This window comes from Mytilus californianus, unplaced genomic scaffold (genome assembly GCF_021869535.1).
Source record: "Mytilus californianus isolate M0D057914Y unplaced genomic scaffold, xbMytCali1.0.p SCAF_13, whole genome shotgun sequence".
Classification (NCBI taxonomy): Eukaryota; Metazoa; Mollusca; class Bivalvia; order Mytilida; family Mytilidae; genus Mytilus; species Mytilus californianus.
The window spans coordinates 1,648,673-1,660,746 of NW_026262615.1; the positions used below are offsets into that span (position 1 = coordinate 1,648,673).

A 12,074-nucleotide genomic window follows, 5' to 3' on the forward strand; every position below is an offset into this window, starting at 1 on the left:
AGAATATCACAGTTAAAGTTGTTTTCCGATGGTTGATATAGCCTGACATTTGATTTTGTCATGTTTTATGAACTTCCTCCTTTTTGAAGTTACCTTGGAGTTTTTTGCCAGAAATAGATAACAGGTCATGGCTATTAGAGAACAAATATGATAACAGTTTTACTTCAAGGATAGTTGGGGGATGGATAGGGGTACTTCATATATGTATCCTTTAATTTTTAGGTCTTTTATCTCTATTCTTTATATTTTTTGCCCATTATTCTCTATTCTTTGTAATTTAACATCCCATTATTTTCTATTCTTTATTTGTTCCCCCTATTTTTCTCTATTCTTTATTTTTTTGGTTGATATTTCTGTACATTTGGCCCATTATTCTCTATTCTTTAAACCCCATCCAGACCCTCATAATTGTATGTGACATTTATTTACTAATAGTTCGTACTGTCTTTACAGATGTTAAATTTTAACCTTAACAAGTTGAGGTCTGGTTCTGCTGACAAGCTAGTAGAAGTTTTAACAGTCAAACCATCAATACAGATACTTCTGTAAGTATACACTTAGCAGTGGCAGGCAGACCAAGGATTTTTGGAAGGGGGCATAAGTCCATTAAACTGATTAGATACCCACTAGCAGAGCCAGGTGAAAACATTTTTGGACGACTTTATGCCAAAAAATCATATAAATCATGATCAACATGAGGTTGGTTTTTTTACTATCAAAGGGGGAGGAAGGGGGGCGTACGCCTTATCCTGGATCTTCCACTGCTTAGTTACCTTGAAAATTTCTTTGGTGTTGTAGATATTTTAAACAGATAAACATACTTTAGGGATATTACTATATGTTTACACTATGTTCAAAAATACCTAGAAAATACCTTTTCCATTTGTTAGTGTAAACTTTTAAATCAACATTTTTGTCTCGCCTGCGACGAAAGTCGCAGAAAGTGAGACATAGGTATTACTATCCGGCGGTGGCGGCGGCGGCGACGTAAACTATTTGTATAAAGCTTTATATTTCAGAAGGTAGAAGACCTGGATGCTTCATACTTTGTATGCAGATACCTTATGTTATGAACTTTCCGTCTGTCATATGTCCAATGTCCTTGACCTTATTTTCATGGTTCAGCGACTGCTTGGAAAAAAAGTTTAGTTTTTTTGTTATGTAAATTTCTCACTTAATATGAGTAATAGGATAACTATATTTGGTATATGGGTTCCTTGTAACGTCTACATGTCCATCAGACAGGGTTCACCTGACCTCAGCCTCATTTCATGGATCAGTGATCAAGGTTAAAGTTACGTGATTAGGTCCGTTTCTCAGATACTACAAGCAGTAGGTCAGCTATATGTGGTGTATGGAATGATTATAAGGGATACATGTCAGTCTGGCAGGTTTCATCTGACCTTGACCTCATTTTGACGGTTCATTGGTCAATGTTAAGTTTTTGTGTTTTGGTCTGTTTTTCTAATACTATAAGCCATTGGTTAACTATATTTGGTGTATGGAATGATTGTAAGGTGTACATGTCTGTCTGGCAGGTGTCATTTGTCCTTGACCTATTTTCATGGTTCATTGGTCAATGTTAAGTTTTTGTGTTTTGGTCTGTTTTTCTAATACTATAAGCAATAGGTCAACTATATTTGGTGTATGGAATGATTGTAAGGTGTACATGTCTGAATGGCAGGTGTCATTTGTCCTTGACCTCATTTTCATGGTTCATTGGTCAATGTTAAGTTTTTGTGTTTTGGTCTGTTTTTCTAATACTATAAGCAATAGGTCAACTATATTTGGTGTATGGAATGATTGTAAGGTGTACATGTCTGTCTGGCAGGTGTCATTTGTCCTTGACCTCATTTTCATGGTTCATTGGTCAATGTTAAGTTGCTCTTGTTTGGTCCTCTTCTCAGATACTATAAGTTATAGGTCAACTATATGTGGTGTATGGAATGATTGTAAGGTGTGCACGTCTGTCTGACAGGTTTCATCTGACCTTGAGCTTATTTTCATGGTTCATTGGTCAATGTTAAGTTTCTGTTGTTTGGTCTTCTTCTCAGATGCTATAAGTAATAGGTCAACTATATTTGGTGTATGGAATGTATTTTATTATTTAACTGCTGATTACTTACGATGAAATAGATTATTTTATAAAAATCTTTAAATAACATTAATAATGATAATAAATAATAAAAACTTTTAAGGGATCATTACTAAACCATGATTAACAAAAACATTGGAAGGTGTGAAAATGTTAAAATAAGGTCACTCATGCATGAATGTTTAACATAGAATACAGTTCACTCCAGTCCCTTCATAAAGATTAATTGGCTGAATATGTACAGATTGAAGAACTTTTGAAATTTTGTTTGCACAACAGAATCACATTTACTGATTTTTGATACATATGAAATAAGATAAGTATTGAGATAAGTAAAAAATACAAAGTTTCTGTCAGTCATATGTCCATTGTCCTTGACCTCATTTTCTTGGTCCAGCAACTACTTGGAAAAAAAACTGTATGGTTTTTGTAATGTGATTTTCTCAATTATTATGAGTAAAATGATAACTTTATTTGGCATGTGCGTACCTTGCATGGTTCACATATCTGTCAGACATATTTCATTTGACCTTGACATCATTTAATGGATCAGTGAACAAGATTTAGTTTTCATGATAAAGTCCATATCTCAAATTCTATCACCAATAGGTCTTCTATATTTGGTGTATAGAATGATCGTAAGGTTCACATTTCCAACTGGCAGATAAGTGATAAGTTCATAAAATTTTCTGTATGGAATGAATGTTATGTGTATATGTCTGTCTGACAGGTGTCATCTTACCTTGACCTCATTTTATGGTTCATTGGTCAAAGTTCAGTTTCCTCAATGAGGTTTGTTTCTAAGATACTTTAGGCAATATATGTTAAATAAATTTGGTGTATGGAATGATTGTACGGCCTACATATTTGTCTGATAGGGTTTATCTCACCTTGACTTCATGTTCATTCATCATTAAAATGTTAATTTAATGTAAAGCTTATATAAACTTATTTTTTTTACTTTCAACATAAATTCAATTATGAACACTAAAACAGGCGAGACATTTCAGTGTGTCCACTCTTGTTATATAAATAAACATTTTTGACACAAATGACTTGAATATATTTTCCAATTTTAATAACAATGAAGTGGACAGGTAGATACACAAACTGTCGTTAGCGATATGTATGTGGATATACGTTTAGCTTGAAAATACCCTGAAAAGTATAGTTCCATACACAAGTTGGTGGTATTTTAACAACTAATACTTGTAGATAATATGCTATTGGTATACTCCTACAAATGCCCTGAAATTCTTGTTTGGCTTTGAAGAGTGTGGTAGTTTTAGTTGAAAAGTGGTCAGTAAAGGGTTTTGCAATACTGTGGATTCATTTTTATTCGTGGTATACCAATTTTCGTGGGTTTCGTGGGTCACAGCGAACCACGAATTTAAGAATTCAACGAAGAATAATACAGAGAAATGTGTATGGAGTCGGATGTTTATTTCCAGTTATGTTATGCAGTTCTAGGATAGTGTTGATTAGCGATAAACATTGTAACATAACACATGTTTTTCTTGAAAGAAGATACAAGTATTTTGATTAAATCAATAATAAATATATCGAATATCAGTGACAATTTACTTTTTAAAATTGATTGAAACTGTTCATGGAAAATAAATGCAAGTTGTTAATTACCGTGTCATAGTTTGGTTTACTGGTGATTAAAAATCAATAGGATTAACGGTGCGGGGATATTGCCCGTAGGTAATATTATTTATGACAGGAACATTTATTTTCACACCTTTTACTTATACTTATATATTATATCGTGATTAGGGAAATGAGCTTTCGATCATAGAGTTTTAAATGTCTTATAAAATTCCGACAAGAATTTATAAATTGTAAAACAAACAAATAATTAGTTGTCTCTGTCCATTATTGTAATAGAAGTTTTCAATGAACACTTTAACCTAGAATGACCAAGCGAGGATTTTGACAATTCAAAACCTTTTCAATGAATTCTTTCTTTTTTGTTTGTTTTATTATTGATCAAACCAAGGAGGGTATATGATCTCCTAAATTAAAAAGAAATCCACGAATTACGTATCGGATTTTTTTTTTTTTTTTGTTATCAGCGATCCACGAATTTACGTATACCACGAAACGCCTTTTTTTCTCTATCCACGTAAATTGATACCCACGAAAATAAATGAATCCACAGTAAACCATTTTATTAAATTCTAGGTTACATGGAAATCCTCTTGGAGATGATGGTGTGAAGCAGTTAGTTAATGGTATCCTTGACATCAAACAGGCTTCTAATAAAACGGAAGAACAGGCAGTAGATGGAGCCAGAACAAGGGAGACAACTAAGCATCATTTACTGAGGGAACTGGATTTAGGAGATACAGAGATTGGAGATGAAGGAATGGGGCATGTTGCGTATCTCCTGGAAAACGATTCTGATCTGAAGACACTGAATTTAAATGGAAATTCAAAAGTCACATACACTGGCTGGAAAAGATTGTCAAAAGCTTTAAAAAAGAACAAAACTCTTCAATCATTGACTCTTGATTTCAATAAGATTGGGGATGAAGGGGTTGCTGCCCTTGTCAACAGTTTGAAGGTCAATGCCAATCTACAAACACTTGACCTTGAATCTACAGGTATCTCTGATGAAGGTGGACGACTGCTAATTGATCTGGTTAAATGTAACACCACCATTTTAGATATCACCGTCATGCCGGGGAATAAAATCTCGGAGAAAACACAGGAGGAGATTAGAAACTACCTTGGACTTAATAAAGCGGCCTCAACCAAAATGGTGTCAACTCTGAAATAATTTTTGTGACTTTTGCTTCACTGTGAACTTTTGCCAAAATGTTATATATTTTATTGACCAAAATTTTGCATAAAAAAGATGAGTGACAGATCAAAATTATATAACTTGCTTTATTTAATTTACAATAATTGTAAATCTATTAGGAATAGATAAACCCTTAAGTTTAAACAAAAATCTTCTCATTCAATCATCTCTATCCATGACTGGTTGTTACCCTTGGTGCATAACTATCTGTGAATGCCACACATACTGTATGGAGATGTTTGCAAGACAGCATATATTTCTTCAGATGGAGTAGCTGTTGGCACAAAATATTTAAAATTTAAGATTTTTTTTAAATTCCTGAGACAGTTGCCTTTTTTAAATTTTGAAACTTTTAAAGCGTTTACATAGTGTATCTAGGTCAAAGGACAATAATATATGAATTATAAACAGAAAAGATTTGTTTTAAGGACGTAGCATGGTCAATGCTTTGGTGTAGGTTGCTTTGGCTTTAATCATTTTTGCTACATGTAGACACTAGTCATCATTTTATAGATTTTATGTATAAATAATTAAGATTATGATTTTATATAATAATTTGTGTTAGATTTATATGTGTAAGGAGGTAAATACACTTAAAAGAATAAGAAAATAGAACTGTGAAATGAACGTATCTTATTTTTAGACAGTGAAATATTCAAAGCAAATGACATTTATTATGTTTAGGATATTAGTAATTGTATATACTGGTTATATTTATAAAATAATTGTTAAAAGAATTATATTCTGTTAATTGGACTTATCTGCTTCTCAAAAATAAAATCCTAACAAACGAGTCTTTAATTGTTAGTTACCTCCTTAAATCCTGACTTTGAATTGATGAATCTATACCAATGGAAACTTGAATTATAACAATTGAGATAACTTATAAAAATCCAACAATTTTGAGGCAACTTTTAGAATTGTAAAAACTGGGAATATATTATTATAATTCATGATTGTTACATTACATTCCAATACTGTGTCAGATTATATTTATTATACAACTTTTTATATATTTATGAATTATTAGTTTCCGTCCAAATTTTTGAATTTTTTATTCTTATTTTTACTTTTTATGTTAATAATAGATATTTTTTAGTCATTTAATACATGCTAGGAAAAGTGAAATGAGAAAATATCTCTCTATATTGTATATATTTTTGAGAACAATTATGTCTTGTCAGCAGTAAGGAAATTATATTAAAACATTCTATTTTTTTTAATGAAATTGGAGCTCATGTGTCTGAATCTTCCTGATGTAAGTACAAGAAAAGACTGATCTACTTGAGGATCATCTTACATGTGTTATTTGATTTTAGGCAATCTATCCAACAGATGATTGAACTCATTTCCTAAGAACTTATTTAATCATGAATAATTTTATTGTCTAAAACTTTGCAAAACATGTTCAAATGCAAATTTTTGTCAATTTCCTCATGGGACATTTCTCCTAGACCCTATAGTGTAAATATTACTTATGTTCACATCATAGTGTCTTGCCTGAATATAGTTATGTTTTTTGCAGCTCTTGAAAATTTATGAATTTTAATGTCATATAAACTATTTGTGGTTGATATTTCAAAATATAATTAGATTTGCATCACGTATTGGAACGTTTTTAATATGATATAAACTATATAGCTTCAACAAAATATAATTTAGTTTGCATAACTCATTGAAATGTCTGAATTTAAGGTTGCATTTAAAAAAACATCAATTGAAATTTTTAAAAATATGTACTAAAAAATTGTCCTTGTATGATTTTTATTTACTATTAAGGTATGCATGGTATGTGATACTCTGCTGACTTGTAAAAGTGATTCAATTGTATTCCATAGAATGTATTGTAATATTTACATAGTTGTTTTACTCTACCCGTCCACAAACAGTAATGATACAAATTCAATGTATTGTAAATTTGCTCATTTAAAAAAATGATTGTGATATTTATTGTTGACAGAAAAATCAAGGTTGTGATTTGTGATTTTATTTTTATTGAAATTTAATTAAATTTTGTTTATTTATATTTTCAATCTTATATAGAGATATTTATATACAATGTGTAAAATAAAATGAGGGTAGATTAGGGTTGTGACTATTTGTTGATAGTTATTTGCTAATCAAATTGACATGGAAAGTCCCCGATTTTGGCCTCATTTTCAGTTAGTTTTTAAAAACTTGTCTTTTTTGCTATGAACACATTATGAAAAATATATATTTGTGGTTTTGAACTGTAACATCACGAATGTGTAGTTTCAAAGAAAGAAATTAAAATTTTTTTTTTTTTTTTTGAATCAACTTTTTATCTCTCAAAATGAAATATGATTCTGATATTCCCATAAAAATATATTTGGGAAGAATACAGCAATTAAATAAAAATTGTGCAACACTTTATCAATATTCAGAAACAAGAACTAAATATTTTGACCATTTTTCCCAATATTTTAATTTTTCAGTCAGTTTTAGTTGAGATTTATATGGATAGATAACATTGGAAATAATTTGCTGCTTAATTTGATTGAATTCATGTATTTTTCTGTTTTATTATGACATGACAATAATTCTGTTTGATGTGATATACATGAAAATTTATAACAGTTATAAACATTCCTGAATCTTAATTTTAAACAATATTTGGACATCATGCTTAATTATTTGTTGTGGAAGCTACATATTTGTTGTAATATTACAGGATGAATTGTCTGATTTATTACAGGGTCATGTTGAGGTGTAGCGTTCATGTTTATGCTACATTACATATTTAACATTTTATATCAAAGATTTAGATTGGGAGAAGACTTCATGCTCTCATTTTATTGTGACAGTTGAAAACATGATAAAGCAAGCATATTTTGTTGCTTCAAAAATAGAACATTTTTGAAAATAAACGAACAAATTTGGAAAAATTGTTATTGTTGAGTTTTACTTAATATTTACATTAAATTGATATTGATGAAGTATATGAAATAAGGATTTAAAATTAATTTTAATTTTTGCATTTTCAAAAAGTGGTTTTTCAATTTTTGAAATTTTTTCACATTTCACTTATATTCCTATCACTGATAATGTAAAATAACTGAATATTTTTATTAAGAAGTGATCATGTTACATTTTCATACCACTTGTTCTAAAAAAGACTGTTATTGATATGAATTCAAATCGTCTCTACATGAAATCGAATGTGATTCATGTGAAAATAATTTAATATTGATATGAGTTGTAATCGTGTCTACTTGAAATCAAATGTGATTCTATTACCTGTGATAACAACATTTCTGTGGATTGAAATGTAGTGCCAGATGTTTTTGTCTGTAGAATAAACATAAATCTCAAACTGTATTCTTTATCTTTGATGATTTTTACAACCACAGGGTTGATGCTACAGCTGGTGGACATTTCCTCTTGGAGGGTATCATTAGCCAATTGTCAGCAATTTTGTGTTGACATGAAAAATCATTGATACGTTCATTTTCTATAAATTAACGGTATACCTGTATAAAAATGTTGAATTATTGGAAACACTAAGGTTTTTTCTACCCCAGGATTACAATTGCTTTAGTCCTATTTGTCACAACCTTTTGAAAATGTTTGTTTTTAAAGCTCTACATCTTTGTTTTTGATTTGGCCTTCCAACTATGTTTTAATTTAGCGCCGCTTTTGAGTCTTATCTAGACAAAACGAGCATCTGGCGTACAAAATTGATGCCTGGTATCTTTAATGAGTCTTATTATACCCCATGGAACAAAGTTCCGTAGGGTATAATGTTTTTGACCCGTCGGTCCGTCTGTCAGTCTGTCCGTCAGTCTGTCCATCAGTCCTGTTCTTGTCATCGCAACTCCTCTGAAACTACACAACAGAATTCCCCGAAACTTTGTAGATAATAAAGACATACTATGTAGATGTGCATATCGACAGGAAGTAATGATTCTATTTTTTTTCTGGGAGTTATGCCCGTTTGAACTTAAATATTGGCCTAACTACTGCAACATTTCGTCATCGCAACTCCTCTGCAACCACACAACAGAATTTCCTGAAACTTTGTAGATAATAAGGACATAATATGTGCATACTATGCACAGTAAAACTCAGTTTAAAAGAAGTCCGAGTCCGATGTTAGAATAGGTAACAGAAGAAACTAAGCAAAATGACAATGATCAACATAAATTAACAAAGGACTACTAGCAGTTACTGACATGCCTGCTCCAGTCCTCAATTAAACTGATTGAAAGATTATGTCTTCATTGAGAAGAACATAACCCGTATCATGCCAACAACTGGTTTTAGAATAAATGTGTTTATTTCCAATGCAAAGACCCTATGAGTAAATCAATATCAATTCAAAAAAATGCCATCTTTAATAACCTGACAACAGTATTGTAACTATATCCCTTCTGAATAAGTCTGTTTAAAGGTTTGATAAGCTTTTGAGGTGAATGACGACATGTTTGTGCTTTGTATAGAATATTACCACAAAAGATTGGATGTGAAATACCCGAACGTATAAGATGTCTACACGTTGATTTATGTTTACGAATGATGTCCTTGTACCGATGATTAAATTTAGTAAATGTTTTGACAAGTTTGTGATATCGAAAACCCTGGTGTAATAATTTTTCAGTAACACGGCGATTTCTTTTGTTAAAATCAAATACGTTGTTACATACACGAGCGAATCATACAAGTTGAGATATATAAACACCATAAGATGGTGACAAGGGAACGTCACCATCTAAAAATGGATAATTAACAATAGGAAATGAAAAATCATCTCTTTTATCGTAACTTTTGGTATAAGCTTCCCGTTAAAGATATAGATATCAAGATCCAGAAAAGGGCAGTGTTCATTGTTAGTATTAGCTTTATTTAAAGTAAGTTCAGTGAGATAAATTTCTTTAGTGTACATACTGAAGTCGTCATTATTGAGAGCCAATATTTAAAAGTGTTATCAAATTTTTGTATGTTGTTTCGATGGGTCTTTGCTGATTTTAGTCATAAATTGTAACTCGTAACAATACAGAAACAGGTCCGCAATAAGTGGTGCAGTTAATCCCATTGGAATTCCGATAACTTGACGATATACGGAATCTCCATAGCGAACAAAAATGTTATCTAGTAAAAATTCAAGTGCAGTTATCGTTTCAAAGCAGGTTCAATTGACATAGTTCTTTTGTTTGTTGTTACTAAAAAATGACATATAACAGTTTGAACATATATATTCGCATTCTGACTTTTTAAATGCCCATTTAATTAGGGTTGTGAATTTTTTCTTAATGAGATTATGAGGCATAGGTATATAGGTTAGCAAAATCAAAACTTTGAACATATTCGAAATCACCAATGTGAGCATGCAATTTATCAAGTACTTCAAACGAATTTTTGACACTCCAAAAGTAATTGATTCTACTATTTTCAAATGCCTTATTTAAACAATTTATTACTAGGTTTTTGATTGTACCAAGTTTACTAGTAAGTGACAGTTCAGTAGTGGAACAATGGCTTGAAGACGAAATAAATCTATATTTGTAAGGTGTTTTGAGGTTGTTAAATTTGATGTATGCCTTTTTGTGCTTCTTTGTTATATTTGTTTGTTTTTATAGTGATTAAGATGATAACACAATGTTAACTGCTGTATTCCTATTTTTGACATTTTTACCTATTGTCTGTTTGTTTTGTTCACGCATCGTTGTCAATATAATGGAATTTGATGCGACTGTCATACAAGTGAGAGGTTTAGCTAGCTATAAAACCAGGTTCAATCCACCATTTTCTACATAAGAAAATGCCTGTACCAAGTCAGGAATATGACAGTTGTTATCAATTCGTTTGATGTGTTTGAGCTTTTGATTTTGCCATTTAATTAGGGACTTTCCTTTTTGAATTTTCCTCGGAGTTCAGTATTTTTGTGATTTTACTTCTTTTTTTTTTGCAGCTTCCGAAGCCAGTCCATAGTTGGAACTTTCATGTTAATCGGTGCTGCTTGTAAAGAGGTAGCTAAAAGTTTATGTTTGTTACAGATGTCATTTTCCGAAAATAGAGTCAGTTGGAATGTTGGTGAATTCGTGTTTTCTTTTTTTGCAGAATCTCATTGTAAAATTTACGTTAAACAATAATGATATTATTGGCAGCCTTATCAGCCGGGACAAAACAAATTCCTTGGCGGGTTCTTTCAGCTTATGTTTGATCTGAGACTACTATATATAACACATGTAGTATAGAAGTCTCAGGTTTGGTACGAGGAATTGAGCTATTATGGTTGTTGTTACGAGTAAAAAGTTCTTTAAAATGTTTAATAAGAATATCAACTATGTCAGGGGCGGATCCAGCCATTTATAAAAAAGGGGGTGGGGGGGGGGGGGGTGTCCTAACCCAGGATAAAAGGGGGGGGGGGGGGGGGGGGGGTTCCAACTATATGTCCCCATTCAAATGCATTGATCGTCAAAAAAAGGGGGGTTCCAACCCCCCCCCCCCCCCCCCCCCCCCCCCTCGATCCGCCACTGTATGTGCATTACTGAATTGAAAAAAGAATATAAGGATTTTTTGTCAGCTTTTTCTCGTTTTATCCATTTCGTGCAGTAAGTACAGAGTGAGTCGTGGATGATTTTACTTCACTCATTCCAATTAATAATTGACGGGCAGTGGCGGATTTACCGGGGGGCACAGGGGCACGTATCCCCCCTCCCCCCAGTCGGGTTCACAAAAAAAATTCTAACATAATTTTATTGCTACGTACTGATTCGGCTTATCTGCATCAAAAATAAAGTCACAGCTTGATTTGACTTCCTTAACTGGCTGTTAATTAACCCCAGCTTCAAAATGCATGATTTATGACAACTTATCGATGGGTGTGTAAATATTGACACGTATGTGTAATATCTATATCCAAATGCAATTTATGTAAATTACATGTACATGCTGATTGGAATACGAATATTTTTATTGGTTTCTAATACAATATTACAGGATAAAGATTAACAAGTGAAATCTTTTAGTAAAAAATTACCAACAAAAATCGGTCTTTAAAGAATAGGTACCGACTACGAATAGATGTTTAGTGTCAAGAATGTTAGTTTCGATATGAGATACGTCTTTATTAACAAACACTCACACTGTATACAGTTTCTGGGGAATACATATTTCGGACGTTATTATACAAACGACCTTTTTAATAAC

General features: G+C 31.8%; 1 protein-coding gene across 5 annotated transcripts in view; it reads left to right on the forward strand.

The window, feature by feature from the left end:
• The window catches only part of LOC127722990 (glutamate-rich protein 3-like), a 67,307-nt gene extending 59,069 nt beyond the window's left edge, over nucleotides 1-8,238 (forward strand). For all 5 annotated transcript variants that reach the window (XM_052229400.1, XM_052229399.1, XM_052229398.1 and 2 more), the window contains 2 exons: nucleotides 454-545; nucleotides 4,283-8,238. In XM_052229400.1, coding sequence (XP_052085360.1) covers nucleotides 454-545; nucleotides 4,283-4,880 — 690 coding nt within the window. In that variant the 3' untranslated portion in view covers nucleotides 4,881-8,238. The remainder of the gene's footprint in view (nucleotides 1-453; nucleotides 546-4,282) is intronic.
• The last annotated feature ends 3,836 nt before the right edge of the window (nucleotides 8,239-12,074 follow it).